Source organism: Puma concolor, chromosome D4 (assembly GCF_028749965.1).
Source record: "Puma concolor isolate L17-30 chromosome D4, mPumCon1.1.hap2, whole genome shotgun sequence".
Lineage (NCBI taxonomy): Eukaryota > Metazoa > Chordata > Mammalia > Carnivora > Felidae > Puma > Puma concolor.
The window spans coordinates 83,665,996-83,693,796 of NC_141679.1; the positions used below are offsets into that span (position 1 = coordinate 83,665,996).

Here is a 27,801-nt window from a genome sequence, read left to right on the forward strand (position 1 = left end):
TCCTATGGCTGTTATGTTTTATCAATAAAGCTTGGATACTGTGTTACTATGGTGATTTAATACTATGTTTTAAAGGGGGATTATATGATTAATTTTAACAAGGTTGAGAACTGAAGATGTGTGAGAAACAGGATTCTAGCTCACATAATTAAAGTGATTGGGGAGAAAAGTGGGCCTCACTGGGGGGGGGGGGGGGGAGGAGAAAAAAACTTGAATTATTAAAATATTTAAAGCAACAGGTCACAATGATTTCTAAATTACAAATAAGGTCATGCTTTTGTGACATACTATTATGTGATCATATAAAATATGACTGTTCATTATTTTAACTCAGGGTGCGATTTCACTTCTAGAATGTTTAAAATGAGGCATCTGAGAAGGAAAGGGTATTGATAGGACTGAATGAAAAGAAAACACCCGGGATCCTTAGGAAAAGGACACAGAATGAACACAACTTGGTTTGTGAAGTGTCATTAATTTCCCTATTTATCTTTTCACCACCATTAAAAATGCTGAAAATGCTTTTAGCGACATCCTAGGCTCAAAGAAAGATTCATTACTCATTTACTTGGTTCAAATCCCAACTCAATCACTTGCTAACGGGGCCTTCATTTAGCAAGTTACTTAACCTCTAAGCACCTCAGTTTCTTTACCTGGAATAACAATGAGAGACCACTGCTCAACCCAAAGGAGGTTTTGGGAATAAGTGAGGTAAGCATTTACCATACAGGCCAGTCCATAATAAAAACAATTAATAAGAGAGACGCAAGCTGTCAAGTTACCTACCATCGGAAGGAAAACAAAAATTCATATTAAAATCATGCATTTGCTCAGCATCTTCCTGACGGACTCATTTTTGTAATCCTTACGAGTGGAGAAAGGAAGCCTGCCTTTCTCTCTTCTCAGTTGCATCTTTTCAGTAAAGGACAGTCCTTTGGGAGACCAAGGGAGCTGTTCATGCTTACAGTAATGTAAAAGAGTAAAGGGACACAGCTTAGGAAACAACATTTGTTATTCTCAGTTGATTCACCATTTTTATCCTAATAGGGTAGGGGCGCCTGGGTAGTAGTAGCTCATTCAGTTAGGCATCCAGTTTCAGCTCAGGTCATGATCTCGTGGTTTGTGGGTTTGAGCCCTTCATCAGGCTCTGTGCTCATAGCTCAGATTCTGCTTCGGATTCTGTGTCTCCCTCTCTCTGCCCCTCCCCCAATCGTGCGCACTGTCTCTCAAAAATAAGATAAAAAAAAAAAATTTAAACACTAATAAAGTACAAGCCACTTAAACAAACAAGCAAAAGGGGTCCTAAAGCAGCAAACTCTCAAATCTCTTCTCCTTGGACAATCTGCAATAAACTAAAAGTTAGGCAAGGGTGCTCAGAGGTTAAGTTGAAGGGTTCTCAATCTCTGAGGAATCTTGTCATTCCCTCTCCGCTTGCTGCTGTACTCTGGGAGAGTTTCACTCTTTCTCCATAAAAATGACTTTGGGGAAAGGGTCTGCTTCGTTAGACGCTGCAGGGTTTGTGTCTACCTCCAGTATCAGAATCCAGAACTTTTTAACAGGGATCAGAGATTTCACAATGATTAAAACGGGGAGGAACTGCAGAAACCATCTGACTCGAGTCTCTTGCTTTATAAGATGGGAAAACTGAGGCACATGGTCTTTTTGTTTTGTTGGTTTTGTTTTCTCAAGGTATCAGGACTAAAACGAAATTCCAAGCCCCATTCTGCTTCAAAGCCCTCTCCATCCTGCCAGCCTCCACTAAACACGATGAAACCCTTCCCTCACCTCCAGCGTTCAACTCCACAGAAGGAACTCAGGTATGTGAGGGATCCAGATAGTTGTCTTCTCGAACAGACCCACTGCCCACTGAGCAAGGGAAACCAAATTTGAGTATTTCCAGAAATAAGCCCAGGAGACCAGGGCCAACACCACCCTTCACTGCACTTCCCAAGCCTAGATGAATATGGAAAACAAGGGAGAAAAGCAACGAATATTCAAACCAGATGTTAACATTCAGGCTGACTTGGAAATGCCTGTGAACCATTCAAGGCTCCTCCAGCAGCATTTTGCTTAATCTCAAAGTTATTTACAGGTTCAGTGTATAAATGACAGGAAGTGTGTCAACAGACAGGGTGATTTCAACCTTCCAGGGAGAGATGGGATTTTCCGTATTATCTCACTTTCAGTTTAGCTGTCCATCTTACATGAGCAACTACTAGACTGCTATCCCGTAAAAAGTGCTCACCATCTGTCCTGCTACAGAGATTCCCAGCTAGCTGGAAAGGAATAAACAAGTGTACCACAAAGCATACAGCTTGTACCAGTGTTTTATGAAACCAAAGTAAGAACAAGGAGGGAAGAAAATGCAAGAAAAGGCAAAGCCCTATTCAGACAAGGAGGTTAGAGACAGCTTCTCAAAGATGACAAAGGACGAGCCGGAGCAATGACTTCAGAAACAGGGGACTGGGTGTTTCAGGCAGAGGAATGAACAGGGCAAAGATTCTCAGGTGGGAAAGAGCTAGGCATGTTCAAGGATCTCAAAGGACACCAGTGCAGCTAAGATACAGGAGCTAAAGGGAAAGTGGCATGATAGGAAGTTGCTAGATAAAAGCAAAAGCCAGATCATACAGAAAGCCGCATCGGTCATGGTAAAAATTTGGGATTTTTTTTTTTTTTTTTTTGGTAAAGGTGATGGAAAGCCACTGACAGGTTTTCATCAAGGGAATAACAATCTAACCCAATTGTAAATGTCACGTGGAGAATAGTTTAGGAGAAGGCAGAAGTAGAGGCAGAGAAAATAATCAGGAGGCTACTGGACTAGTCCAGGTGAGACAAGGTAGAGGCTTAACTCATGGTGGGAAGAGTGAAGGTGGGGTCCGGGTGGAGAGTTCCAAATTACAGCCAGCTGGTGTGCATAATGACAGGCTTGCAGATGTACGGAGAGTAAAAAGACAGCAAATTACTCTTTCATGATACAAAACACCAGTTTGGGGGGAGAGCTAAGAGTTCCATTCAGGATATGGTAAGTCTGAGAAACCCTGAGATAGAAATGTCAAGTACGTGGTTGAACATACTACCTAGGAAATCAGAGGGAAGGTTTGGGTTGGAGCTATAAATTGATGTCGTCTACCCCCAGATGTATTTAATGTCACAGTGAAATACAAGGTCACTTAGCGAGAGCATTCAGAGAAACAAAAGAGGATCAGGACGAGATTACCCATAGATAAAAGACCATCAAAGGAAAAGTGGAGAACAGGCAGGAAGGAATGGTCAACTGTACCCATGAATCAAGATGGGACAGAAAAATTGAAGTGAGCGATATACAGGTTGCAGATGCCCTTGATAAGAAAAGCTCGAGGTGAATGACAGAGGCAGAAGAAAGACTGAAGAGGGCTGAGGGCTAAGCTGGAGTGTGTAGCTAACTCTTCCAAGAAGGACAATGAACGGGAACAAGAGGATAGAGAAATAGCAGAACTGGTTTTTAAGCTGCTCTTGATGATTCAACAGAGGCAGAGATTCATGACGCAGGAGCGGGAAGAAACAGGCCTTTGGATTCGAATCCCAGATATGCTGGTCATTAGCTCTGGGAGGGCAGGCAAGTTTGTACCTCTCTGACCCTCACCTACAAAATGAAAATACTTTGCAGAGTGGTTTTGGGGAGTAGAAACAATGTATGCAAAGTAACTAGCATATAGTAGATACAAAGTGAAAATAATCATTATGAAATTATAAAATTCGAGACATGGAACCTAACGTTCTGTCATCCTCAATTTAATATGGCTCACTAACAATTACCTGTCAAGCACCACTGCAGGGCCCCCCTAGTGCTGCTTTTCCTTTCCTTCTGTGCATACAGGACATCGGGCAGGGATCAAGTTTTATCATACTACCACATCTCAACCTTAAGTTACATGAGCCTCAAAGCTTCCTTCCATAAACCTTTCATCTGCCTAAGACTCAAGTTTCTCACATTCCAAGCTCAAAGATCCAAGTGGCAAGAATGGCATTGACCCAAAATGTCTGGGGACCTAGAGTAGGTTACACACTGCCAGATACAGGGCAATACCTATCTGCTCGAGAAACTCACCAGATGATTTAGAGAGATCTCTCCACTCCTTCACCTACATGAACCTGACAAAGCAAAACTGAATCCTAAACTGGAAAATCAAAACAGTATCAAAACCAGAAGGAACAGGAGAGATCTAATCCAGTCCCCTCATTTTACCCATGAAGAAAACTAAGGCCCTTAGGGGAAACGTCACTTGCCACACATCAGGGACCAAGTCAGTGGCAGAACAAAAAATAAAACCTAGGTCCTCCAGGTTGCTACCCCCAATGATCTGCCCACTAAAGCCCTGCTGCTTCACTGTTGTCAAATGCCGTGGACAGTGACCACAAGGCGCGAGGAGCAAAACAGAGGTTGCAGATGACCGTGGTAAGAAAAGTCACGGGACAAAACCAAAGACGACAGACAGGGATGAAAGTGGGCCAAACGAATCCGGTTTCACAAAGCAGAATATGATGAATGTATAGACGCAGAATAAGGGCCAAGGTCTGGGCAGGCAGAGACTGACACACTAATCATGCACATTAGTTTCATTTTCTGCCTTAGGTTTCGTTCTCTTCCGTTATTAGAATTTTCTGCTTTTCTACAACAAATATACATTGCTTTGAAAAAACTTTGACTTTTTTTTGGTATTTCTTTATTTCTTTTTAATTTTTGTAATGTTTATTTTTGAGAGACAGAGAGAGGACGCATGCACGCGTGCACACAGGGGAGGGGCAGAAAAAGAGGGAGACAGTATCCCAAGCAGGCTCCGTGCTGTCAGCAGAGAGTCTGATGCGGAGCCCGAATCCACAAACTGTTAAGATTGTGACCTGAGCCAAAACCAAGAGTCAGACACTTAACCAACTGAGCCACCCAGGTGCCCCTGGTTACTTTATTTCTGGTGTGATGGATCTAATGGAGGTGGTGTGATAGAGAAAAAGTAAGGTGGAATTGGAAGTCAGATAAATGTGGGTTCTGAGAGCTGCTCTACCACTTACTAGGAGTGGGACCTCAGGCAAGGTTTTGAAGCTCTCTGAGCCCGTTTCCTCATATTTGGCATTATGGTGATGGTAAGCTGTCAAATGTGTAAACCTTTAGTGCAGGAGAACACAGCACACTGCCTGGCACATAACAGATACATAACAAAACAGCAAACAGCGTGTGAATCCCATCTGCATCCCTGGTTACATCCTAAACCAACAAACTGCACCTTCCCTTGACCCTTAAAAGATCATGTCATTTCATCCTTGCTCATGTCATCTGTGTGTACTGGGGTACAGGATGATTTATAGGGCAATCGAACGGTAGCTGACTTGCTGGGTTCTGAAAGAGGAGAAGCACAAACCTGGAAGGAAGGAAGAGCTTTTCCATCCTCCAGCGAGTCTCCTGAGTGCTCCGATTGAAGCAGGTTGCCAGCTACCAAGGGCAAGCAAGTAGCACCACGGTATGAAGTGGCACATAAATCTTTTTTCTTCCCTTTTTTTAAAAAAAAATTTTTTTAATGTTTATTTTTGAGAGAGAAAGAGAGAGGGGGAGACACAGAATCCGAAACAGGCTCCAGGCTCTGAGCTGTCAGCACAGAGCCTGACATGGGGCTCGAACTCACGAACCGCAAGATCATGACCTGAGCCGAAGCCCAACGTTTAACCGACTGAGCCATTCAACAGGTCACGTCAAGACTCCTTTCCACCAAGAGCCTCAAGTACAGCATAGGGTGGAAATAACTCTGCACTAGGAGTAAGAGTATGTGTTTCTTTCCCAGCTGTGATTGCTTCGTTGTGACCATAAGCAAATCATTTCACCTCTACAAATCCTGGTTTCCCTTCTGTAAAATGGGACGTGTGAACCAGATGAATTTCATCTTGCTCCCACACACTTTCAAGGCCTCCTGTAGCCAGAGCCCAAGCTATCACGGTACACGTCACCCTCTCCCCAACAGGCTCCATCTGCTCTGGCTGAGCAAGCTCTAGGCTCACTCGTGGTTTCTCCTCTGCTTTGCTCTTCAGCACAGATGGGGAGGGAGGCTCTCCCTTCCACTTACCCCCTTCTTACTGTCCTTGCAGACTCAACCCCCGTCTCCCCCACCGTGAGAAGTTTTCTCTGACCATCTCAGTCTTCTCTAACCTCACTGTCCATTTGGAGAGATGCTCTTTAACGCGTGCTTGTAATACTTCCTGAACTACACTGAGAAACACATGGTGGGCGGGACCCCAAGTCCAATACCATTTCCGTGCCGCCCGACAGAGGGCTACACATTTGGAAACTTCCTTTGCTCTTTTGTAAAAGAGATACCACCATCATCCATCTTTTAGAAGAAACAAATGAAGTACCAGTGTGGACGTGTCCAGCACGCTGACTAGAGTCAATTAAGGGCTCAAATACAAATTTCCTTCCTTTCTGCTCTGTTTGGTGACTGATGCTCCCACAACAATGTTCTAGAAAAATGTATTCATTTGGGAGATGGACATCTACGTTGTGCCAGCAGCCTAAGGGGGCTTTGGGCAAATCCTAACTTCTCTGCAGCTTAGAATTTGTTCCAATGAGGATAATAGCACCCGTTCTCATCTCTTAGGATAGGAGGATAAAGTGAGGTAACACATGAGAAAGCACTTTCTTTTGAAGAGCCACTGGCATTATTATTTTTCATAAGTCCTAGTTTCAGAAAGAAAAATCTTAAAACAACACAAGAGACAGTAAGATGTCAATGTTAACGGGTGATTTGATGATGACTGTGAAAATCCCACTCTTGATATAGACTAGAAGTGTCGGAAAGTTGTATTACTGTTCCTTGGGGTAGAAAAGTACAAATACTAAAAAGATTAGGAAGCTTTCTTTTTTGAACATAATCACCTAGGGCATTACTCATCTCTCATGCTGACATATTTTCTAAAGCAAACGATATCATAAATACATTGGGGGTGGGGGGGTTGTGGGCCTCAGAATCTGGGCATATCCATTCGACAGGGCCAACTGCAAAGTAATAAAAAAAAATAGTAACATTAAAACCTTTGTGTTTATTGTAAGTAAACTCCATCATTATTATCTCTTCGGCATTAAAGTATGCAAAGGTTACAAGTGGGGAAAGAGAAAAAAACACAGTCCCCAAAATAAAGTGAGGTGGGTTTTTTTTTTTATCAATAAAAGTTATCAACACTTACAGGGTGTGGAACATAATGAAATGTAAGAAAGAACCATTACAGGGGCACGTGGGTGGCTCAGTCGACTGAACGTCCAACTCTTCATTTTGGCTCAGGCCATGATCTAACAGTTCATGAGACTCAGCCTGCATTGGGCTCTGGGCTGACAGTGTGGAGCCTACTTGGGATTCTTTCTCTCCCTCTCTCTGCCCCTCCCCCACTCATGCTTTCTCTCTCTCTCTCTCTCTCTCTCTCTCTCTCTCAAAATAAATAAACATTAAAAAAAGAAGATCCATTATACAAGGCAAGGGTTAAAGCAGATCCATAAAGGGACATGTCTGTCCCAAATCATTCTGTTTAAAAATATGAGAAACCTGATTAGGGGAGAGTGATCTAAAGAGAAGCATTTTAGAAGAAAAAAAAATTTCTAACAACAGAAAAAAAGGTATCAGGGGATTGGTGACCAAAACAAAAAACCTTTAGAACTATTTAAAGACTCTGCTTTCTTTCAAGAATGTAATCACCCAGACAGGTAGGTAAGTAGAGGGGTGTGGTTGCCATGAGAGGAAAAGAGGGGCGTACGAGGCTGGATCTAATCACATTGTGCATTTCTTCCAAAGTTCGCTTTTAAAGTCAGTTAAGGAATACCTCTGCCAAACTGATCACCACTACAAGAAGTCATGTAAAAACGTGCTCTCTCATTTTTCTTTGTTAGATTCCTAACCACATTTTAAAACATTTCAGCTTTAGGGCTCCAGGCCTGGCTGGTTCAGTCACCAAAGGGTGCAACTCTTGATCTCAGGGTCATGAGTTCAAGCCCCATGTTGGGTGTAGAGATTACTTCAAAAAAAAAAAAAAAAAAAAAAAAAAAACTTTAAAAACTTAAAAAACAAAATAAAAAAAAAAACTTAAATAAAAACATCTCAGCTTTATTAATTTATATAAATATGCCCTTGCCATAATTTGTAATACATTTTATAGGCGACTGGAGGAAATTTCATGCATCGCTAATTCATACATATAAATGTGAAGTTTGCATTAAATGTCTCTCAAGAAAACCCTACCTCCTTGCTATTTTAAGAAGGAACAGGATAAAGAAGAGACAAGAGGACTCTCATTACAAAGACTGACCCTCTTAAAACTGAGGCTATTCTGTTTTGAGCATGAATCCACTGCTAAAACAACATGGGTACCAGGATTTAAAAAGGCCCAAGTCTGGAAACACTACAATGGCTGATTGGCTTAAAAATAACATGTTAGAACCAGGGAAAATAGTGATTATAAGTAGTTGGCAACATTCCAGTGCTGCTTTTTAGTACTCTTTTTCCTTTTAATACTCTTTTAAACTCCTTTGGCTACCAATTCTCATCTCACACCATTTTCAGGTTGCTGCCAAACAAAGCGGAACGCCCCTCCTACCAAGTGTAGAGAAGACCAAACAGCACACTCCCCACGTGCTCTCTAAACCCCCAAAACCCTTCAGACCTGCCTGGTTTGGGCACACTAAAATGTGCCCAAGACACATGGGCACATGGGCACAAGACAGAACCTCCCTGAAGATGGGCCATTGTATAGTTTCCTTAGAACACATTATGGCAGCTATTACTTATAATGATATTTTCTAAAAGCCCTGTCACTAAAAGTGGGCTTTTTAAGGCATAATGTAGGTTGCAAAAATAATGCTTAAACTGTAATGAAACACACAGGAGACATTTCTTGAAAATAAGATTAAGAAGACTGCTTCGACACTTTATTAATATTGTTAGTCAAGTATAGTTTTTATACAGTTAAAAAAAAAAGTTCTTCCAAAATTGTTACCATTAACTAATGTTTTGTTTTTTTTTTCTTAACCCTCGGACTATTCTAATTATCTTGGAGTTCTTATATTGATACCTTTCCAACAGCTTACCAGAACGCAAAATCTAAGGTAATATTCAGATGGTTTTGTATGTTTTTAGTCTAGAAAGCTATAGAAAATGCTTATTTGCCCATAGATGCCATTCTTAGCCACCTAAAACGCAAGATGCTATTTAACAACATGTCTTTTAAATAGCTGAACACCTTTAAACAAGATAGGCCTGTGATCATTTAAATTTTAAGTTGAATCAAGGAAAAACAAAGTCTATACAATATTCATAAGGCCATGGAATAATGCAACATTGCTTGCTTAAGTTAAATATATTCATATTTAAGTAAAATTAAATAGCATTGGAATAAATACCAACCATTCTTAATCATGGTTTGAGACTGATAACCAAAATCAAAAATTTAATGCCGTGTGAAAAACATCTCACAGACTGACCAATGCAAAGCTCTAAGCTTTAAACTTTTTGATAGTGTCAATAAAATCCCCAGGAAAGGAGAATATTGCAACTCTCCTTCAAACATAGATGTTTTAAATCTTGGTTAAACAGACAGAATGTTAAGAATGGTGTGGTTTTTATTTTCCATAGCAGGTTTATTGACACTTTTTTTTCTAGTAAAGTTTGAAAATCTGACACTACCTGTCCACATAGAAGGGGAAACAAAACTTGGTCAAAGTCTGTAGAACTTCCTGTGGAGAGAAAGAGAGATAATTTATACATCTAATGGGACCAATAAATCTAGCATTAACCACGGCACACAATCTAGCAACTTTACCCTAAAGAAAGAGGAGACAGATGAAGAAATATGGGCTTTATCAATTACATGGGAGGAGTACAGGCAGTCAATCATGAGAAATAATAAACATGATCAAACTTCATTAAAAATGAAAAATTAATCAAGAATCACACATGGGCGAGCAGCAGGAGCCGTGCAGGAAAGCTCTGAAGGGAGGGAGGCGGTTGGGTTGCTGAGTGTTAACACCCCTCCAGGGACCATCTCCAGCCTGACCATATGGATCAGAGTGAATAACACCGAGCCACATGGGTTTGGCCTGGCAGGGCCGCTGTTGCTGGCACCGTTTTTGCCTGTTACCTAGGAACAGAGGGGGCCGGGATTAGACAACGCTTCCCTACATCAATAGGCCAAATCGCAAGCAGAAGAGAAAGCCAACTTGACGGTAATTGTCCCTGAACATTGTCAACTACATTTTTTAGAGTTTAAAACTTCATTTACTTACTTTATAAAGAAGCTGCCATCTCTGGCATAGATTTATTTTGTAATCACAACACCAGCAATTTTAAGTATGCACTATTTTCAGTTAAATGTCATTATAGTTGGGCACACTTACCTGCTTGTAATTTGTGAAAATCCGAAGAAAACTACCAGATTAGATACCTTTTTACAAACGTGTACATAAAACCAAACATAATATTTAGGGGAAGTGTACAAAAAGGGAATAAAAAGCAGAGCAACATTGTGAAGATTCATAAAGGAGAGGCTTCTGACATTAAGACCACCACTACATAAGACACAATACACTGTGTGTGTGTGTGTGTGTGTGTGTGTGTGTGTGTCTTTTCCCAAGAGACACATTTCCACATATATGGCATATATACACATAGCTAAACACATATACAAGTAATTAATTATTACTTCCTTCATAAAATTTTCTCTAGCTTGACTTAATTTAACTGCAGACTTGGACAGCCCACAGTTGGTGCTTATCATAAGTTCACAGACCAACGTTATAAATTTTAAAAAAGTATTCCTCTCATGCATTTGATTTGCTCTTTAACTATTTAAAATCCCAACCTCAAGACAAAATGAAGAACACATTGTTCGGCCATTGAGAAGCTGGTTCAAATTAAAACAAACCTGCCCATTGCAAATCCTAATCCAAGTGATAAATTATAGATCAGTTTACAAATGTAGCACTTTTCTAACCAATAATAATGAATTATCAATGCTAACTGAATTGATGCTTCTCGCTTCATTTATTTTTAAAACCAGTTCTATCATTCAAGAAATAAACCACATCAATCTAATAACCCACTCAATGAAGCAGAAAGCACACTGACTTGCTCTGCCAGGCATGTTCCGCCTACATAATTCAATTGAGCATATCCTATTTTTTAATATCATCTTGGACTGCTACTGTGTATATCGCAGTACTGTTAAGGCATGTCATGAAAGAGTGAAGGCAGAGGAAACTAAAAAATGAAAAAGAGTGGATAAGAATACTTCAGCATGTTCTATGAGGCATCACTGACACATCAGTTAATTCCATAATGTGGCATTCAGAAGTCCATACATATTGTTTTAAAACCAGTCATGTTTAAATGAATTGCAAAAGCTAATTGAGAATCAGAAAAAATGAGCCATTTCTTAGTGCATAATGTCAGTATCAGGCAAATATTGGGAAAACGGTCACAGAAAACATTCAACATCTGCGGTCTTAATTCTAAAACATACTCTAACCCACGTATACAAAACTCTTATGATTTACATGCAAAAAAGAAATCCTTGCAAATTCCTTTCCCATCAAGTTCCAGATACCACAAAGCATCTCCTGACTTCAGTATATGTACTGAGCATCCTTTAAAACTCAGTACCCGGTGCTCACTCACTGCCAACATCAGCTACAAAGACAGTTATCCTCTCCCCTCAGAAGTGACAGGTGCAGAAGTGCTTCTCTACTCTATGCTGGAGTGGAGCTGCCAAAAGGCCTCAAGATTTTTGAAAGAAAGGACCCCCATGGCTCCGAGGAAGCATTGTGCTCTACAGCAGAGTCAAAGGAATCTAATATGCCCAACTTATTACTCACTACAATATAGAAACTACTTACCACTTTCTAATGTCAAGAGTAATAACCAACCGTGAACTTGTCTGTCAGATAATATTAGAACAAATATCAAAATACCCAATGTGGGCTGGGTATAACCCACCTCCCAAGAGCTTTCCTTTTACCCAAGAAAGCAGTGATAAGTCTAATTAAGCAATAGGGCAGGAGAAGGGGGGGAGGGAAGGGAATATAGGCAAATGTAGGCACATGTTTGTGCATTACAATATGTTTCTTCATGTTTGTGATATTACAAGAGCTTGATATTCCAATTTAAGTCAAACAAGACAGTGGTGTGCTGTCAGAGGAGAAAACAAAAATGAGCATCTACTCTGTGTTAGGCATATTCACACATTATCTCAATCAGAACTGAAAAATCTACGTCTTAGTTTGGGAAGGGGGAAACAAGCAATGTATCTCATACATAAAAACTGCTGAAATAGACCAGTTTTCTTAATACTGATTTTTCCCTATATATACACATCTAACTACCGTATCATCCTTTTCCAAAGGAAAAAACGCAATTACCTGGATAGGAAAAGTACCACTCCCTAATAGAGGGGACTTCAAAACCCTGATATAAATATATTTTGAGCATTATATTTATGGCAGAGTGTCTTTCAATGTTAACTCTACTGGCCAAAGTCACTAGGCAGTTAGCAACCCCTTTTTGCCCTCTCTGTGTCTTTGGCTGGGAACTTTCTTTGTAAATGGTAATCTTCCTGTTTTCTCCCCTTTTTCTCTCGCCTACACAAGCTCTTTCAGACAACCAGCCTCAGTACAACCTCAACTACTGCCACATAAATCAGATCTTCAAGATGTAGTACGGCTGATGAAATGTAAATGACCTCATTGCTAAGGCAGGGGGTGGGGAAAATCGTGCCAGCTCTCCAGATCAATTCCCAAGTTTATATTTTCACAAATCTTTTTATGTACAGTTTGATTTCTTAACATTTTAATGAGCAAAAAAAGTGCATCTATAGTAGCCAGTCACCACAGTTAAAGTGCAGGGCATGAACTAGATCCCAGGAGAGAACCAGTCCACCATGTCACCGCTGGCTTTAGGACATTCGCCACCTGGTTCCACGTCCCCAGGTTCCAACTCTTTTCATAATCAAAACACTGCTGACATTATAAACCCCAGACGGGTTTTCTAAAATCCTTCCCAATCAATATATCCAACACATAACTTATTGGAGACAACACCGAGCTCATTGATTAAGGTGAGTTCAGTAGCAAAGTTTTCAAAATAAATGAGACAAAAATGCAGCATTCAACCCCTTGTGTCACCAGACAATTTATGAAATAGGCAATTTCTAAAAGGGCTTTTCTTCCTAACAAAATCAACGATACTTCATGTGGCAGGAAAGCAGAGCAGAGGGGGTGGGGAGATGCATGGAGGACAGACAGTTGCACAAACCTTCAGTTATGCATATATCAAACAGCAGATTGCACAGTATAGGAGAGAAACAACAGCTACAAAGCTCTGCCCACAAGGAGATACCAAGCCTCAGAGTATGAACCAAACACGAAATCAACACACCTAACACTGGATTCACTTGCAAATGGAAATCAGAAAAGAACTCGAGATTCATGTCAGTCTCCTTTGGATTCGTTTCCCCCAGTGTGAATTCTCATCTGGTGAGAAGGCCCATCGAGGGGACTTGCTCCAATCTGGATAAAGTAAATTGAATTTTCGCTGAAACTGAGATGTGCTCTTAAAAACCTGGTAAAGTTTACGGGGCGCCTGGGTGGCTCAGTCGGTTCAGGGTCCGACTTCGGCCCAGGTCATGATCTCACGGTTCGTGGGTTCGAGCCCCGTGCTGGGCTCTGTGCTGACAGCTCGGAGCCTGGAGCCTGCTTCGGGTTCTGTGTCTCCCCCTCTCTCTCTGCCCCTCCCCTGCTCATGCTCTGTCTCTGTCTCTCAAAAATAAATAAATGTAAAAAAAAACGGTAAAGTTTTTAATTTATAATATTATTCATCATAGAATTCTATCTGGAAGCAAAACTTCGAAGACTACATTTGATGCAGTCAACTGAGATTATGAATAATGAGGCTAACCAGTTCACTCTGAATTTGGGGTGTGGGTGGGGAGATGTACGAGGTCCTGCAACGGCCATCAATTTGGATGTCAATACTTTGTTTTCATTGCTTCACTGAAACCCGTAAACAAAAATTAGTTGTATTCAGCAGATGAAAACCACCGACAGTCAGACACAGACATACACACCCCACAAATAAATGCCATCTGAAAGACAAAAGTGCAGGCTGACTATAATGTCCACTGGGGTTATAGAATGCTGGGAGATGAGACACATTTTCAATAGTTCAAAAGGAAAAAGGAAATGTGTGCAGGCAAACATTCAAATAAAGGAAGCAGACAGCTTGAGTAAATGAATGTATATTTTAAAACACGGAGAGCTATAATCAGCCCCTCTTGTAGCTTGCTGAAAGCTCATACAGCGGTCGATAATTTACCTTTGTCCAAAAAGAGTTAAGGAGGGACAGACAGGGAAACAGAGTGGGAGAACGTTTCCTGAGTTTTTTTATATACAATTTATTTGTTCATTTCAAAATGTAGACTGTGATGAAAAGATCAGTGGAGCTTAAATTCCTAAAATACTCTATTTCAATGTTTAATTTTTTGTTTTTAATAGCATGAGGGAAATGCTGACCGTCCAAGTCCTGCAATTGAGATGAGTGGCACTGACTTGAAAGAAAAGCCTTTGATTGATGATCTTAAAACTCAAGTTGAAAGTTAAAAACAGAACACACACAAAATCCAAACATGCAAAAAGCTAACAAAATTTCTATTTTAAACCATTTCAGGTTAAAACCAGGGACTCCAAGTAAAAGCTACCAGAGGTTTTAATGCGTACGACTGAGAAGGGTAAAGCAGAATGGTAACAAGTTTTTAGAGGCCTAATTAGCACCAAGTTCAAGAATGTTGATCAGAAATTTCTAAATATGAAAAGAGGAAATACAATTTTTTTCTTTCTCTGTAAATGTCAAATTAAATCCAAGATCCGCATTATACTTACAACCAAACTTTTTAAAAAAATGTTATTCAGTGAGAAAAATCTTTGCATAAGGGATTTTATAGAAAGGCCTTTCAACCTAAACATAAAAGCCAGGTCAAATTTCTAACAGTGCTGCTCCAATGCTACAGAATCTGCTTCCTTTCCTTGGTATATTTCAATATTTACTCCTACCTTACTCTTTTTTTAAATATAAATGTTAATTTTGAGTTCTACCTATGTTATCATGCTAATTTGTGCAATACCTAATATACACATTCGCTGTTGTCATTCAAAGATAAAATTACAAAAGAGTACAGAAATTCATTATATTCTGTAACATGTATCATATAAATTTTATATCTAAATTATCATGGATAGTAAGTACATCGGAGGAATGCTAACAACAGCAGGAGAGCCACCTCTCTTCTAGAACTACTTTTAAGTACAGAGCTTCAGGAAGTGAAATCCAAAAGTAAAAATACTGGATCTTATTTAAAAAAAAAAAAAAACTAACAAAATTTCTCTTTCTATCCCTCTTTTTCTTCAAAAAAATTACTTAAAGTCGTTCCCAAATTACAGTGTTATGTAAAATCCTCTGTTCTAACATTTCATTTTATTAACGTAAAAGCTTATAGCAGAGAGGTGAAAATGAGAGAGCTATATTTTTAAGGTCAGTGTTAAACACCAATAAACTTTTTGACACTTGTTTCAAATACTTAGAAGATGGACAAATGATTTGGTTAGAATCTCTTACAGTTAGCATTTGGTGGCACTGGTTGGCCCTAACATTATTACTATAAAATATTTTGCCTTGTTTCATTTCCTTAAACATTTTAAGTCCTGTCATCTGAACATTTATGTTATCAATATACCTAAAAGGAAGAAAGAATAGGGGAAATGGGCGAGGAGGGAATACAAGTCAACACCTACCAAAGGAATAGAGTCCCAACAGTAAAACTGCAAACGTGATTTCACTGAAGAAGTAACTGGCCCTCAGGAAGATGCTATTAAAAAAAAAAAAAAAAAAAGAGCACTGATAGAAATAGTATTTTGTAAGCATATTAAAAGCTGTCAGCTTTTAAATATTTTAAATGCACACAAAAATGTGCACAGATGGGCAACTTTTCTGCTCACATTAGTCTAGAAAAAAAAATCTTTCATTATCAAGCTCAAAGTCCTTGAATTTTTTAAACTTAATTGTGCCTCTATTTCTAAGAATTCACACCCAAAGGCCAAAGCTTTCCTGCCACCAGTCCTTCAAATCTGACTTGGACATTACACGGGAGGAGGCTCCAAGCCTCCCTGAGGTCTCACTCCTTTTACAACACACGAAAAAGCAGTCGATAATGGGCCCATGCTGAATTCACTGCTCTCCACGTCTCCTCTTGGGACACAAGCCTAGCAGATGTGATAAAAACTGTGTCAGAGAAGTGGCTCTAGTTTGTGCCTTAATGACAACTTAAGCCTCTAAACCAATACAACCAAAGGACTAACAGAACTGGCTGTTACCTCTCTCTCCTGCCAATCTTTGAATATCTCTGAACTGAATTAGCACCTCTACCCACAACATCCCCTGCCACCCCACAAAATCTATTCTAATTTTAAAAGATAAATGAATTCAGCAAAACACGTCGGCGGCACAAGTGTCTGGGCTGTGTGTGTGCGTGTGTGTGTGTGTGTGTGTGTCCTATAATTAAGCCCTAACACATATTTCGTGTAGTTTATATTTTCTCAAGGTATGATTGTGCATTCAGATGTCTTGAAGGAGTGTCCGATTTCCTCTGATCACCACCCCAGTAACCGTGTTAAACACGCACAACTGGTAGACTTGCAGTTTCCAAAGAGTGCCTCCAGGTCTAAAAATTATTTTTAAATGTGTCCAACCGTAGGAAAGACCAGTGATCTTCTGAGTTACTGAAACGTTCTGATTATTAAAATGTATACAGAAGAATTGTTAAAACCGGTGGGCAGTTATACTTTTAAACTTGTAAGCACTCTTTGTCTTACCTAATGACACGGTACCAAAAAAAATAGATTTAAATGTGTACTTCTGATAACATTTTCTAAATGCTATGATTCGGCCTTCAGATGATAGGCCTTTTTACCCAGTATCTTGAAAGCCTATTCAGTCACAATTGCATACCCACTTAATCAGCAATCATTGTTCTGGGATGCAGGACTTTGTTGTCCAGACAAGCACCAAAACCTTAAAAAAATTTTTTTCAGAACTGGCATAAGAAAAAAGTGATCTCTGTCAGACAAGGACAAATTTATGCAAATCTTTTATAAACATTCACAAACATTTATTTAGCTTTTGAAATGTTGGCCTCATTTGAGAGCATGAAAATGAGGGGGAAGTAGGGAAACGCAAAGGACAGCTTAGAAGCTGGCACACTACATAAATATTCAGAAGGAAGATTATAGGATTCGTGTTAGGCTGTCTTAGGCTTCTCCAAAGTCCACACAGAATAGCAAAGAACAAAACTAACGAGAAGTACAGCAGATGTTAGACAATGCATCAGCCTCTTTCCCTCTCTCACTTGGCTATACTTGGACGCTTTTATATTTTCTTTCAATATGGTTAGGTCATTCAAGGATTCTCCTATAGACTCTGTATTGTGGCTGCAGATCTATAAGCTGGAGGTCTGTCAGCTTTCCAAAAGTTTCCAATGAAAAGGCATTATGCAAATTCTACCTCTCTTACCCTCTTTCAGGGGGGAAAAAAAGCCTCCAGTATGCAGTCATCGGAGTATTGGAAGCCCCAGCCTTCATTTCTGTATAGCTGTGTTTGCCTCAGGGCCACGCTGCTTGTTTTGACAGTGGATCCCCCTAGATAGTTGGGATTAGTCGAGCTTGTTTAGATAAACTTGAAATCAAGGCCTTCTCTAGGTAGACAGCTAGATGTAGCTACCGAGTTTCCAGCTGCCTCCTCCTTTCATCCCCAAACAACTGGAGATTCACAGTAGCTATCACAGCCACAGGCTATGTCACATACATAAGTACAAAATTAAAGGCTGCTAAAAGAAGCCTTTGTAAGTCTTAGTGCTAAAATAAGGAATCTGTACTGCTTGGTTTATACAAATTATTCTAGCACTACCAGTATGGAACTGAAATCATCAGTTAACAAGGCATATTAATCAAGGTTCCCAGCTTCTTTGGATAGGCAGGATCATAGTTTGATAATATATCTAACCTTCTGCTTCTCAGCTCTTGTATGAGAGTAATCGCTTAAAACGTTGAAAAGGAAATAATAGGCTTTATTTATCCAGTGGCAGGAGATGTCAGACGCCATCAACAAACACTGGGAACAGACTATGAAGATCAAAATGTAAATATCAAATCTGCTTTTGAGAGAGAATTATTTAGCAATTGATTAGACAGGGCGTCACTGAACAGTCATCTCCAATTACAGAACGGTTTCAAATCAACTTTTATTTCCCACAATTTGCAGATCCTAATAAAATGGTATCAGGAGGACTCGAGAACTGAGGAAATTTATACTCAGAACAGATCAATGACATCCCACTATACAGACAGAAGGCAGGTGATATGAAACAGTATTGAAATAAAAAAATGTATGCAATTTAAATAATTCTCCAAAATCTAATACTCAAGGATTTCTTTCTTTTGAAGCTAGAGACAGCTCTTCAGAGGGCCAGCAAAATGTAAACAAAGAAAATAATTCCACATATATGTTTTATTTTACTTTACATATCTTGCTCTAACATGTGGATGCCAGTGTTTACCTGAGGCTGGGATAAACTGTAAACACAACAACAGTATCTGAATAGACTTAAACACTTTTCAGATCAATTCTAGAAGATACCATACAATCTCGAAAGCCTCCACCCTCTGACCACACTATCAAGTCATACAAGGCAGTTATCCATCAGTCAAGTGTTGATTGATTGACCAATGAAAACATGTTCTCGTAATTCAACAGCTAAGTCACTATTTAAAAGAAAAGCTTTATGACATGCAAGACATTCTGGAACAACAATCATCAATTTGAGGTTTTCCTAAGGAATTTTTGGTTCATTTCACTTACAAATTACCAAGTAAAGAAGGAGTTGGCAAACTTTTCCTCTAAAGGGCCAGATAGTAAATATTTGAAGGCTCTGCAGGACATTTATGGACTCCATCAAAGATTCTTCTAGGGCTTTTTTTTTTTTTTTTTTTTTAAATAACTCTTCATAGGAGCACCTGGGGTGGATCAGTCAGTTTAGTGACTGACTCTTGAATTAGGCTCCGGTCACAATCTCAGTCATGAGATTGAGCCCCACATCGGGCTCCATGCTGAGCTTGGAGTCTGCTCAAGATTCTCTCTTTCCCTCTGCCTCTCTCCCTGCCTTGCACTCTCTCTCTAAAATAAAAATTAAATTAAAAATTAAAAAAAAAAAACCTCTTCATAAAAGTAAAAACCATCTTAGCTCAAAGGGCACACATAAGAGCCACCCCGAGGCAGTACTTGGCCAGGTGGCTGTAGTGTGCCAGCCCCCAATCCAGAAATTTCTGAAAGGTCAAATGGGCATGCCAATCGTATTGGCTCTATGGTGAGCCAACAATTCACACATGGATATTGCTAAATGGCCAAATATCTACTGCATTCCAACATGCTCTCTTTTTAGAAAATTATTTAAAATACAGAAACAGAAACAGGGGCACCTGGGTGGCTCAATCACTTAAGTGTCCGACTCTTGGTTTCATCTCAGGTCATGATCTCATGGTTCATGGGTTTAAGCCCCACATCGGGCTCTGCTTCTGAATCTCTCTCTCTCTCTCTCTGCCCTCCCCTGCTCATGCTCTCTCTCTAAACAAAATACACTTTAAAAAAATTGTCAAAAATAAAAAACAAAGAATTACAAACCAACCATATTTCACTATTCAAAATTCACAACTGTTTTTTGGCACAAACCCTTCAGAGAAACAACTTCTTAAATTAACAGTTCACTATTACTACAGGTAAGGTTCAGGGTTTTCTTAACAGATAGACTGATGTTCTCCAGATCATGGACAGCTCTTCAATTTGAGAGTTATTTTGTTTACAGTATCACAAAAAACAGTATTAAAAGAAAAGTCTTTTCTAGCGCTTTACTCGCCACTCATGCGAACAACATGTTACGGACCCAACGTGCTATTAGATGTAGAATGTACCAGGGCCTTCTCACTACTTAATTTCTGGCCCTTCTTTCAACTTCTTCCCCTTAAGTGTGTTTTCCAGGATATTATCTTCTTTCTTCTAACTCTGCACTCTCCTCCATTCATAGTCTATTTACACTTTAATTCCAATTATCATTGCTTTGTAAGAGAGTCCGATTCAAATCTTCACTTCCTAGACTACATCTAGCACCAGGCTCTATTCCAACTGCTTTTTGGACATTTCTTTTTCTCTTTTTTTTTTAGTTAAAAAAAATTTTTTTTTTTTTTAATTTTTTTTTTCAACGTTTATTTATTTTTGGGACAGAGAGAGACAGAGCATGAATGGGGGAGGGGCAGAGAGAGAGGGAGACACAGAATTGGAAACAGGCTCCAGGCTCTGAGCCATCAGCCCAGAGCCTGACGCGGGGCTTGAACTCACGGACCGCGAGATCGTGACCTGGCTGAAGTCGGACGCTTAACCGACTGCGCCACCCAGGCGCCCCCAAAAAAATTTTTTTTTAATGTTTATTATCTTGAGAGAGAAAGAGAGAGCAAGCAGGGAAGGGGCAGAGAGAGAGAAACACAGAATCGGAAGCAGGCTCCAGGCTCTGAGCTGTTAGCACAGAGCCCAATGTGGGGCTCAAACCCACAGACTGTGAGATCATGACCTGAGCTGTAGTGGGCCAGCCAACTGACCGAGCCACCCAGGCGCCCCGCCTTTTGGACATTACTGCCCCATGTCCCCTAAGTACCTCAAGCTTAACATGTTAAAAATCCAGATGCATCATCTAGGTTCCTGGAACCCCACCACTCATTCAGCTCTTTCACCCCCTTGAAACAAGAAAAGAACTCAGGGCACCACTATTACTCACTGGGGGACAGACGATCCATTTGTGTGACTTAGATTCAACTTATTTGCCATGTTGTTGAATTTTGAAATAAATCCGTGAAGAGAAGCTTCCAACTCCTTAAAAGCTTCTCCAATGTTAACAAACAAGAAAGGAGACACAAGGGAGCCCCTGGAATCAAGAGCATTTCAGTCATCTTAGAAGAGGAATATTTTTAGAAGATGTATTTTAGAAGAAATATTTCAGTCATCTTAGAAGATGAAGAGGGTTATTTTTCCCTAAGCAAGATAATCTTTTCAAACCGATGTGCTAAAGGCCCCGTCTGTGCGGAGCTCGTGATCTGGTTGGAGAGATGGATGCCTCGCAAAGGCAGAAGGTGACCGTGGCAGGAGCTATGACAGAAGAGAGTACTCTACAACAGAATGACAGGGCCTGAAATTAGATGGAAGGGTCACGAAAGGCATCTCAGGAAGTGGCATTCTCAGCTGGGATGTTAGGAACAAGGAGGTGTTCACCAAAGATTGGAAGAGGAACAGGGAGAGGCAAGGCAAAAAAAAAAAAAAAAAAAAAAGTAAAAGCGTGAGCAGGAGCCACTGAACAAGAACCTGGGCACGTTCAAAGAACTGAAGTCAGCCTAGCATGTTGAAGCAGAGGCAGCAGGGAAAGAGAACGCAAGAAGATGAGGTTGGACAAGGTGGCAGGGGCCAAATCATGAGGGGCCTTACAGGGCATGTTAAGGAGTCTGGACGTTATTCTAGAGCACTGGAAGTCACGAAGAGGGTTTGAATCCTTTACATCCATTTGCATGCTGCTTTCTAACTTTGCTGCCACCCGCAAAGTCTTCCAGATTGTGAGGGGTTCAGAAGCTACCCTCAGTGAGCTCTTCACCTGAGCTCCCACGCCAATCCTACTGCTATCATTCCTAGCATTACACTGACCATAATCTTAGGACCCTACATTCTTTCAGGACGGTAAAGACACACAATTGGGTGCCTGCCAGGCCCCTGAGAAGGAAGAGGGGCCTCACACAGGAGCCTTAATAATAACCCAGCAGCATGGAGAGGGATTGTAGTTGAAGAGAACAAAGGACGTGTAACAAATTTGAACACAGGATCAGCTTAAATCTCTCTTCAGAACATGCTCCTGATAATCTGTTATTTCTTCAGAGATTCCCAAAGTACATTTTCCCGTATACAAAGAAAGCAGACTTCTTACTGCGGTAACCTGTTGTATATCATTGCATCTAAGAAGCCACTGATTGTAAGACTATTATCTTTCAGTACCACTAGGGGAAAAAATGGCCATAAATGATCTACCATCGACTCTAAGATGCATCCCAATTTCAGAGACGTTAAGATGTTAAGATGTGAAAATGTGTGCCTCTTAGAATTGATGGAATACATTTATTTACAGATCTGTCTTTCCCACTAGACTGAGCTAAGAATGCTAGGGATTACACCCACTGCCAGTGTCCAGTGGAGTACCCAGCACAGAGGAAACTTCCAGTGAAAGATGGTGCTGAAAAATGATTGGGTGATACTAAGGGGATTTAGAAGAAAAAACATAGCATTAACTGAGCACTTGTTACTACCAAGCACTGTGCTAACAGCCTACATGTCTTCTTGTTTAACTTTCATAGGAAACTGTGAGACCAAATGGGCCAAAGGAGACCGGAATTTACCAGAGAATCAATATTTATTTTTGATATAGAAAATGAAAGGAATGGAAGAAATGATTAATGTTGGTATAAATGTAGTATCAGTCATTTCTGTCAAAAGCTTACCATCTGTGCCCAATAAACATAAGAATTATGTATATAATTTAGGGGCACCTGGTGGCTCAGTCAGTTAAGTGGCCGACTGTTGGTTTCGGCTCAGGACATGATCTCACCTTTTAAGAGTTCAAGCCCCGCATCTGGCTCTCACTCGTAGTGTGGAGCCTGCTTGGGATATTCTTTCTCTCTTTCTCTCTCGCTCTCTCTCTCTCTCTCTCAAAAATAAATAAACATTAAAAAAAAGAATTATGTATATAATTTAAAGTATCTAATTGACCTATGTAAGTCTCTTCTGATCCAGCCTTCATTATGTTCCTCATATACCAATGGTCATCTGATCTCTGGAGGGGGTAAAGTGACCAGCAGAAGGAGACTGACAAAGCAGCTAATACACTGCACAACCTGTGCTAGAAGTACAGATGCTCAACGATCCTGCCAGTAATCTTATGTATTATAACGATTATCAACTTCTTACGCGTGAACTGAACTTTGAAAGCAGAATAACATTAGTTTCAGATAGAAGAGTGAAATAACTTGCCTAACTGCAAGTAGACAGTGAACGGACAAGCCAACATTCAAACCCAAGTTCATCTACCCCTGGAGCTTAAGCTCTTCCCACAATTCTCAGCTTGCTGCTTTGCTGACTACAAAGGAGAGTCTCATTCTTGGTCCCTACTTGATTAGGATTCTGTCTCCACAGTTACAAACACTCACACAGCTACACCTTTGCAGTGGTAGCCCTCCACGCCAAATGAAGCTAAAGCCTCTCTCCCACCTCACTTTCCAATTGCAGCAGTGGAGTGAAAGATTCATGTTGTTGGGTCACAGGCTCTTAGGTAGGGGAGTCTCATGTGCCAGCCTGCCCAAGACATCCTGGTCTGCTCATGATTTCTGTGTTATCATGGTGCCCATTTCACTCTCAAAAGTGCCCTAGATGCTATGGTCATCAGAGTCTTAGAGAGAAACCCATGGCTTGTCGGGAGGGTAGTGAAAGAACACACAGCTGTTCTATCTGCCTTGTGATGGGAAACTGGGGAGAGAGGTTAGAATAGTTTTTATCACTTGACTCTAGGCTCTTTATCCACATTAAAAACTTGTCTATATTCTAGGACTTAATACAATACCAGACATCATCAATTACATGGAAACAGGAAAATCTTCTCTTTGCTTCATTCTCCTCATGCTACATCAGATAATCTTTATCGAACCAGACTAATCCAGGTGTTGTGTATATATCATGCCCACTTCTCCTGTCAGTTCTACAAAATTACTGTACTTCCCGTTTTAAAGATGAAAAAAAAAATAGGCTGAAAAACTAAAGCCTTTGCCCAACGTGACCTTTACAAAGCCAGACCTCATATAACATGGGCATACTTGCCTTCTACTTTTCTTTGGGCCAAATGTACACACAAAAAGGGGGGGCACTTAAAATTTGTAGGGGGGATTATTGTTAAGATGGGGCGCACCTGGGTGGGGCTCAGTCAATTAAGCATCCGACTCTTGATTTTGGCTCAGGTCATGATCTCACAGGTCATCAGATCGAACCCTGTGTTGGGGTCTCTGCTGACAGCTCAGAGCCCACTTGGGATTCTCACTCTCCCTCTCTCTAAGCCCCTCCCCCCAGTCACGCTCACTCACTCTCTCTCAAAATAAATAAGTATAATTTTAAAAAAGAAAGAAGTGAGACATGAATAATGCAAAGATTTTAGCTGCCATTAAATCTGTTTATTATAACAGATATATTTTAGAAATTTAGAAACACTCAATTTACCAGCGGTTTAGAGCTCTAGAGATGAGAAGTATCTGGGAGGTTGGAAGAGTTCTCTGATAAAAATGATGCTCTCAACAATTTACAGTTTACACTTCTAAAATTAGATGTTACTAAAGAGGCATCCTGTTTGAAATACATTCAAATACAAGAACCTTAAAAGCCTCTGCTAGGTAAGATAGGATTCAATAAATGTGGGTTTTGGTTTGTCCTACCTCATTCAAATTCTGAGCCCAAGATCACAGTGGGAACGTTATTCAAACAATCATTTATTATTATATAGCAAATATTTGGAATACATACACCCATACACAGTACCAGGTCCCAGAGATATGGATAGGAAGCAAGTAAGATTCCCTGACTTCCTGCCTAGGGGAGGAAGAAGATACATGCATGAAGATACATGCAATAAAGTGTGCTGGGTTTTCTGACAGAAAGTATGGTCAAGGAATAAGGAAGGTACTGTCAGGTTCTACCAAGGGGATGTGGAAGACTCCTCAGAGGTGGTGACATGTGACCTGACTTTTGAGAGATGAGTCAGTATTTATTAGACAAAGTGCCGGGTAAGAATGTTCCAGGAATAAAAGCAACGTGAAACAGTATTATATCACACATTTCACAAGGTTGATATATAAGCAAGTGACTCTGGTCAACTCAATGCTCTTTCAAAGACAATCTTAATTCTTTCATAAATACCATTTCATTTCTACCCACCAATCCCCACTTGCAAGTACACACACAGGCACACACCACAGAGTAGCCCAACAGTCTGGGCTTCGTGCTAGTTCACATTTGAAATCTGAAACTGACCAAAGTTGACAGTTTGAAATTATGGTAGCCACAAGACTCTTAACTCTGCTGCATGTAAGTACTTAAAAGATGAAAGCTAACACAATAGTACAAATCACTATATGCAACAAAAAGGGCTAATTCACAAGGACTGTGGGCCCCGTTACTAAATTTCTGGGGTTTTGAACATGGAAAGTCTCAAAACAGATTTCACGATGGAAATGAAATAAATGAAAAATAATTAGTTATTTGAAACCCCTTCATCACCATTACAAGAGTTTCCACATTTTCAGTACGTTTTAGAACATAAATACTCAGAAACGGTTTCTGATTATATCTCTTCATCTCTACTTTACAAAGTACTCTCTCTACCTTTTACGACTTCTCTAAATTTTGCTCTGGAATAGCGCAGGCTTATGAAGGAAAGGTTTTCTAGAATTCTTCTTAGGACCTGTCAAATTCTAGAGGCAAAGCTCATCACATATAACCCTAATACCTGACAAAACAAAAGTACCCAAACCGGGATAACTGCTACCTTAAATCTGCCCCCCTAGAAGGAGGAGGCACTACATAACTATTGGTTATTAGATGCCTGTTCTCATTCTGAGCACTCTTACACATTTCAAAATCACTTAACCCTCACAAAAGTCCTAGGAGGTCTTTACTCTGATTATCTCTAGTTCATAGAGAAGGAAATGACATCCCAAAGAGGTAAATCCCACTAAATGACAGAGCTGGGATTCAAACCCAATCAGTCTAGCTCCAAAGTCCATGCTCTTGATTACCACTGTCATGCACCTGTAGCCTCCTTTCTGGAACCTGGACTCCTTAACAATTATGTCTGTGTATTACATACTTCATATTCACAATTATTCATGGGCCTGTAATTTATCCTATCTGCTGAAAAGAGTCTCTAACATGGACTACAGTCATTCCTATACTTGAAGAATTCAGATTGACAGACAATAATACAGTGTAAGGAGTCAATGTTCCAAGTGCTCTCCAAGTGCTGAGATGGAATAACTGATCAGTCAGGGCAAATTTCACAGAGGAAGTGATATAAAGCAGGGCAATTAATGCTGAACAGAAGTATACCTGGGGGATACCTGGTGGGAGCTTGAGGAAGGCATTTCAACCATAAAAACAGCTTGGACGAAAACAGAAGTGGGAGAAAGCAAACCATGTTGGGAAACCGTGAGGTGTTCTATGTCTGCTTATAAAGTGAAAAGTGGTAGGACAGCAGGCTGGAGGCTGAGTCAAGGTCAGGCTGTGAAGGGCCTTAAATCCAAGTTAAGAAATTTGGTGTCAATCTTGAAGGCACCAGGGAGCCATCAAGAGTTTTGACTAAAGAGAAATGGTGTGATTTGACGTAGGTTTTAGAAAATTATCTTTGGCCATCTCATGGAAGGTAGTGATTATAAGGACATTGGGTTGTAGGCCATTAGGAAGAGTCCACATGAGAGAAGTTGAGAGTTGAAAGCAGAGAGAAATGGCACACTAGGGAGACTGGAGAGCACCTTAGGAGGGATAATGAATGAGACTGGATGACTACAGACTTGCCCTATGTGTAACAGACTGGTTACGTGAGGCTAAAGTTAAGACTCAGACTACAACTCTCAAAAACAGCCACAGTCCATTTAGTCATAATCATGGAGTAACTCACCAGAAACAAGACCATCCAATAGTATTCACAGATGTCTAAAATTTAGTGGGGCTTTTTTGGAGCCAGAATAAAACCAGAAGAACACTTCTAATAAGAATGTGTAAGTAAGGATTGCATAATTACCATTTCCTGGCGTTAGATTCAAGTAAGTAGTAGTACAACGTAGCTGCATAGCCTGGCGCGCTTTCAGAAAGAATAGCTCAGAAAGAATTTGTCTTTTTAATGAGTTCCTTCTATATAACTGTAACAGCTGGGGAGTGACCAAATTGGGAAGAAATCTTCAACTTAAAAGAAAAGCCTTAAGTCAGAAAATGTATCAATTTTTCAATTGAGTTCAGCTACATGTTTAAGGTTTTGAAATACAGTTTTCATTAAGAAGTCAGCCCAACCCTATCCAATTCTTAAATTCACCCTTTTCTGGAAATGGGGGAGAGGGGGAAACTCATGATATAGATATGACAGGATAGCTGCTCTTATATACAAGGTGGCTTTCTCTTCAGCACACACTTTAACAAGCATGAATTTTGACATTCATCCAAGGTGATAAATTCGACTTGTAACAACACTGGGAGAAATAAAAGCAACACGTGACAGATTTTTTTTTTTTTTTTAGGATTATTGTTTACCCATCCGTGAACCTATACTCGAAAAAACATTAAAACCAAGACAATCATCAAGAACAGGACACTCTTAAACATATACAAGGAAGCAGATGTTTAATCTGGATTGCATTTATACATCTGCAATCTATCAATGAATCTTTTCAAAATCTGTAATGTGGTCCATCAAAATGGCTACACTGGATGGCAATCGTGGATACTGACGCACTACTTGAAGAAAGCTGCTTCAGCGGGGTGCTCTGTTGCTATTATGCTAAACAATCACCTCCTGGGGTCTAAAGAGATTGAG

At 40.1% G+C, this 27,801-nt stretch overlaps 1 protein-coding gene and 1 long non-coding RNA gene across 11 annotated transcripts in view; one reads left to right on the forward strand and one right to left on the reverse strand.

Moving 5' to 3' along the window:
• The window catches only part of DENND1A (DENN domain containing 1A), a 515,742-nt gene that overhangs the window by 348,582 nt on the left and 139,359 nt on the right, over positions 1-27,801 (reverse strand). For 8 of the 10 annotated variants that reach the window (XM_086683987.1, XM_086683986.1, XM_025923886.2 and 5 more), the window contains one exon: positions 9,690-9,739. The exons of 1 other annotated variant lie outside the window; for it this stretch is intronic. In XM_086683987.1, the coding sequence (XP_086540113.1) occupies positions 9,690-9,739 (50 nt within the window). Of the gene's footprint in view, positions 1-5,393; positions 5,525-9,689; positions 9,740-27,801 lie in introns of those variants that run through there. One more of the 10 variants, XM_086683991.1, reaches the window with a different exon arrangement.
• On the forward strand, positions 348-27,591 carry LOC147575051 (uncharacterized). Its single transcript, XR_015243046.1, has 3 exons — positions 348-467; positions 1,690-1,817; positions 27,506-27,591. It is a non-coding gene; the product is annotated as an uncharacterized LOC147575051 (long non-coding RNA).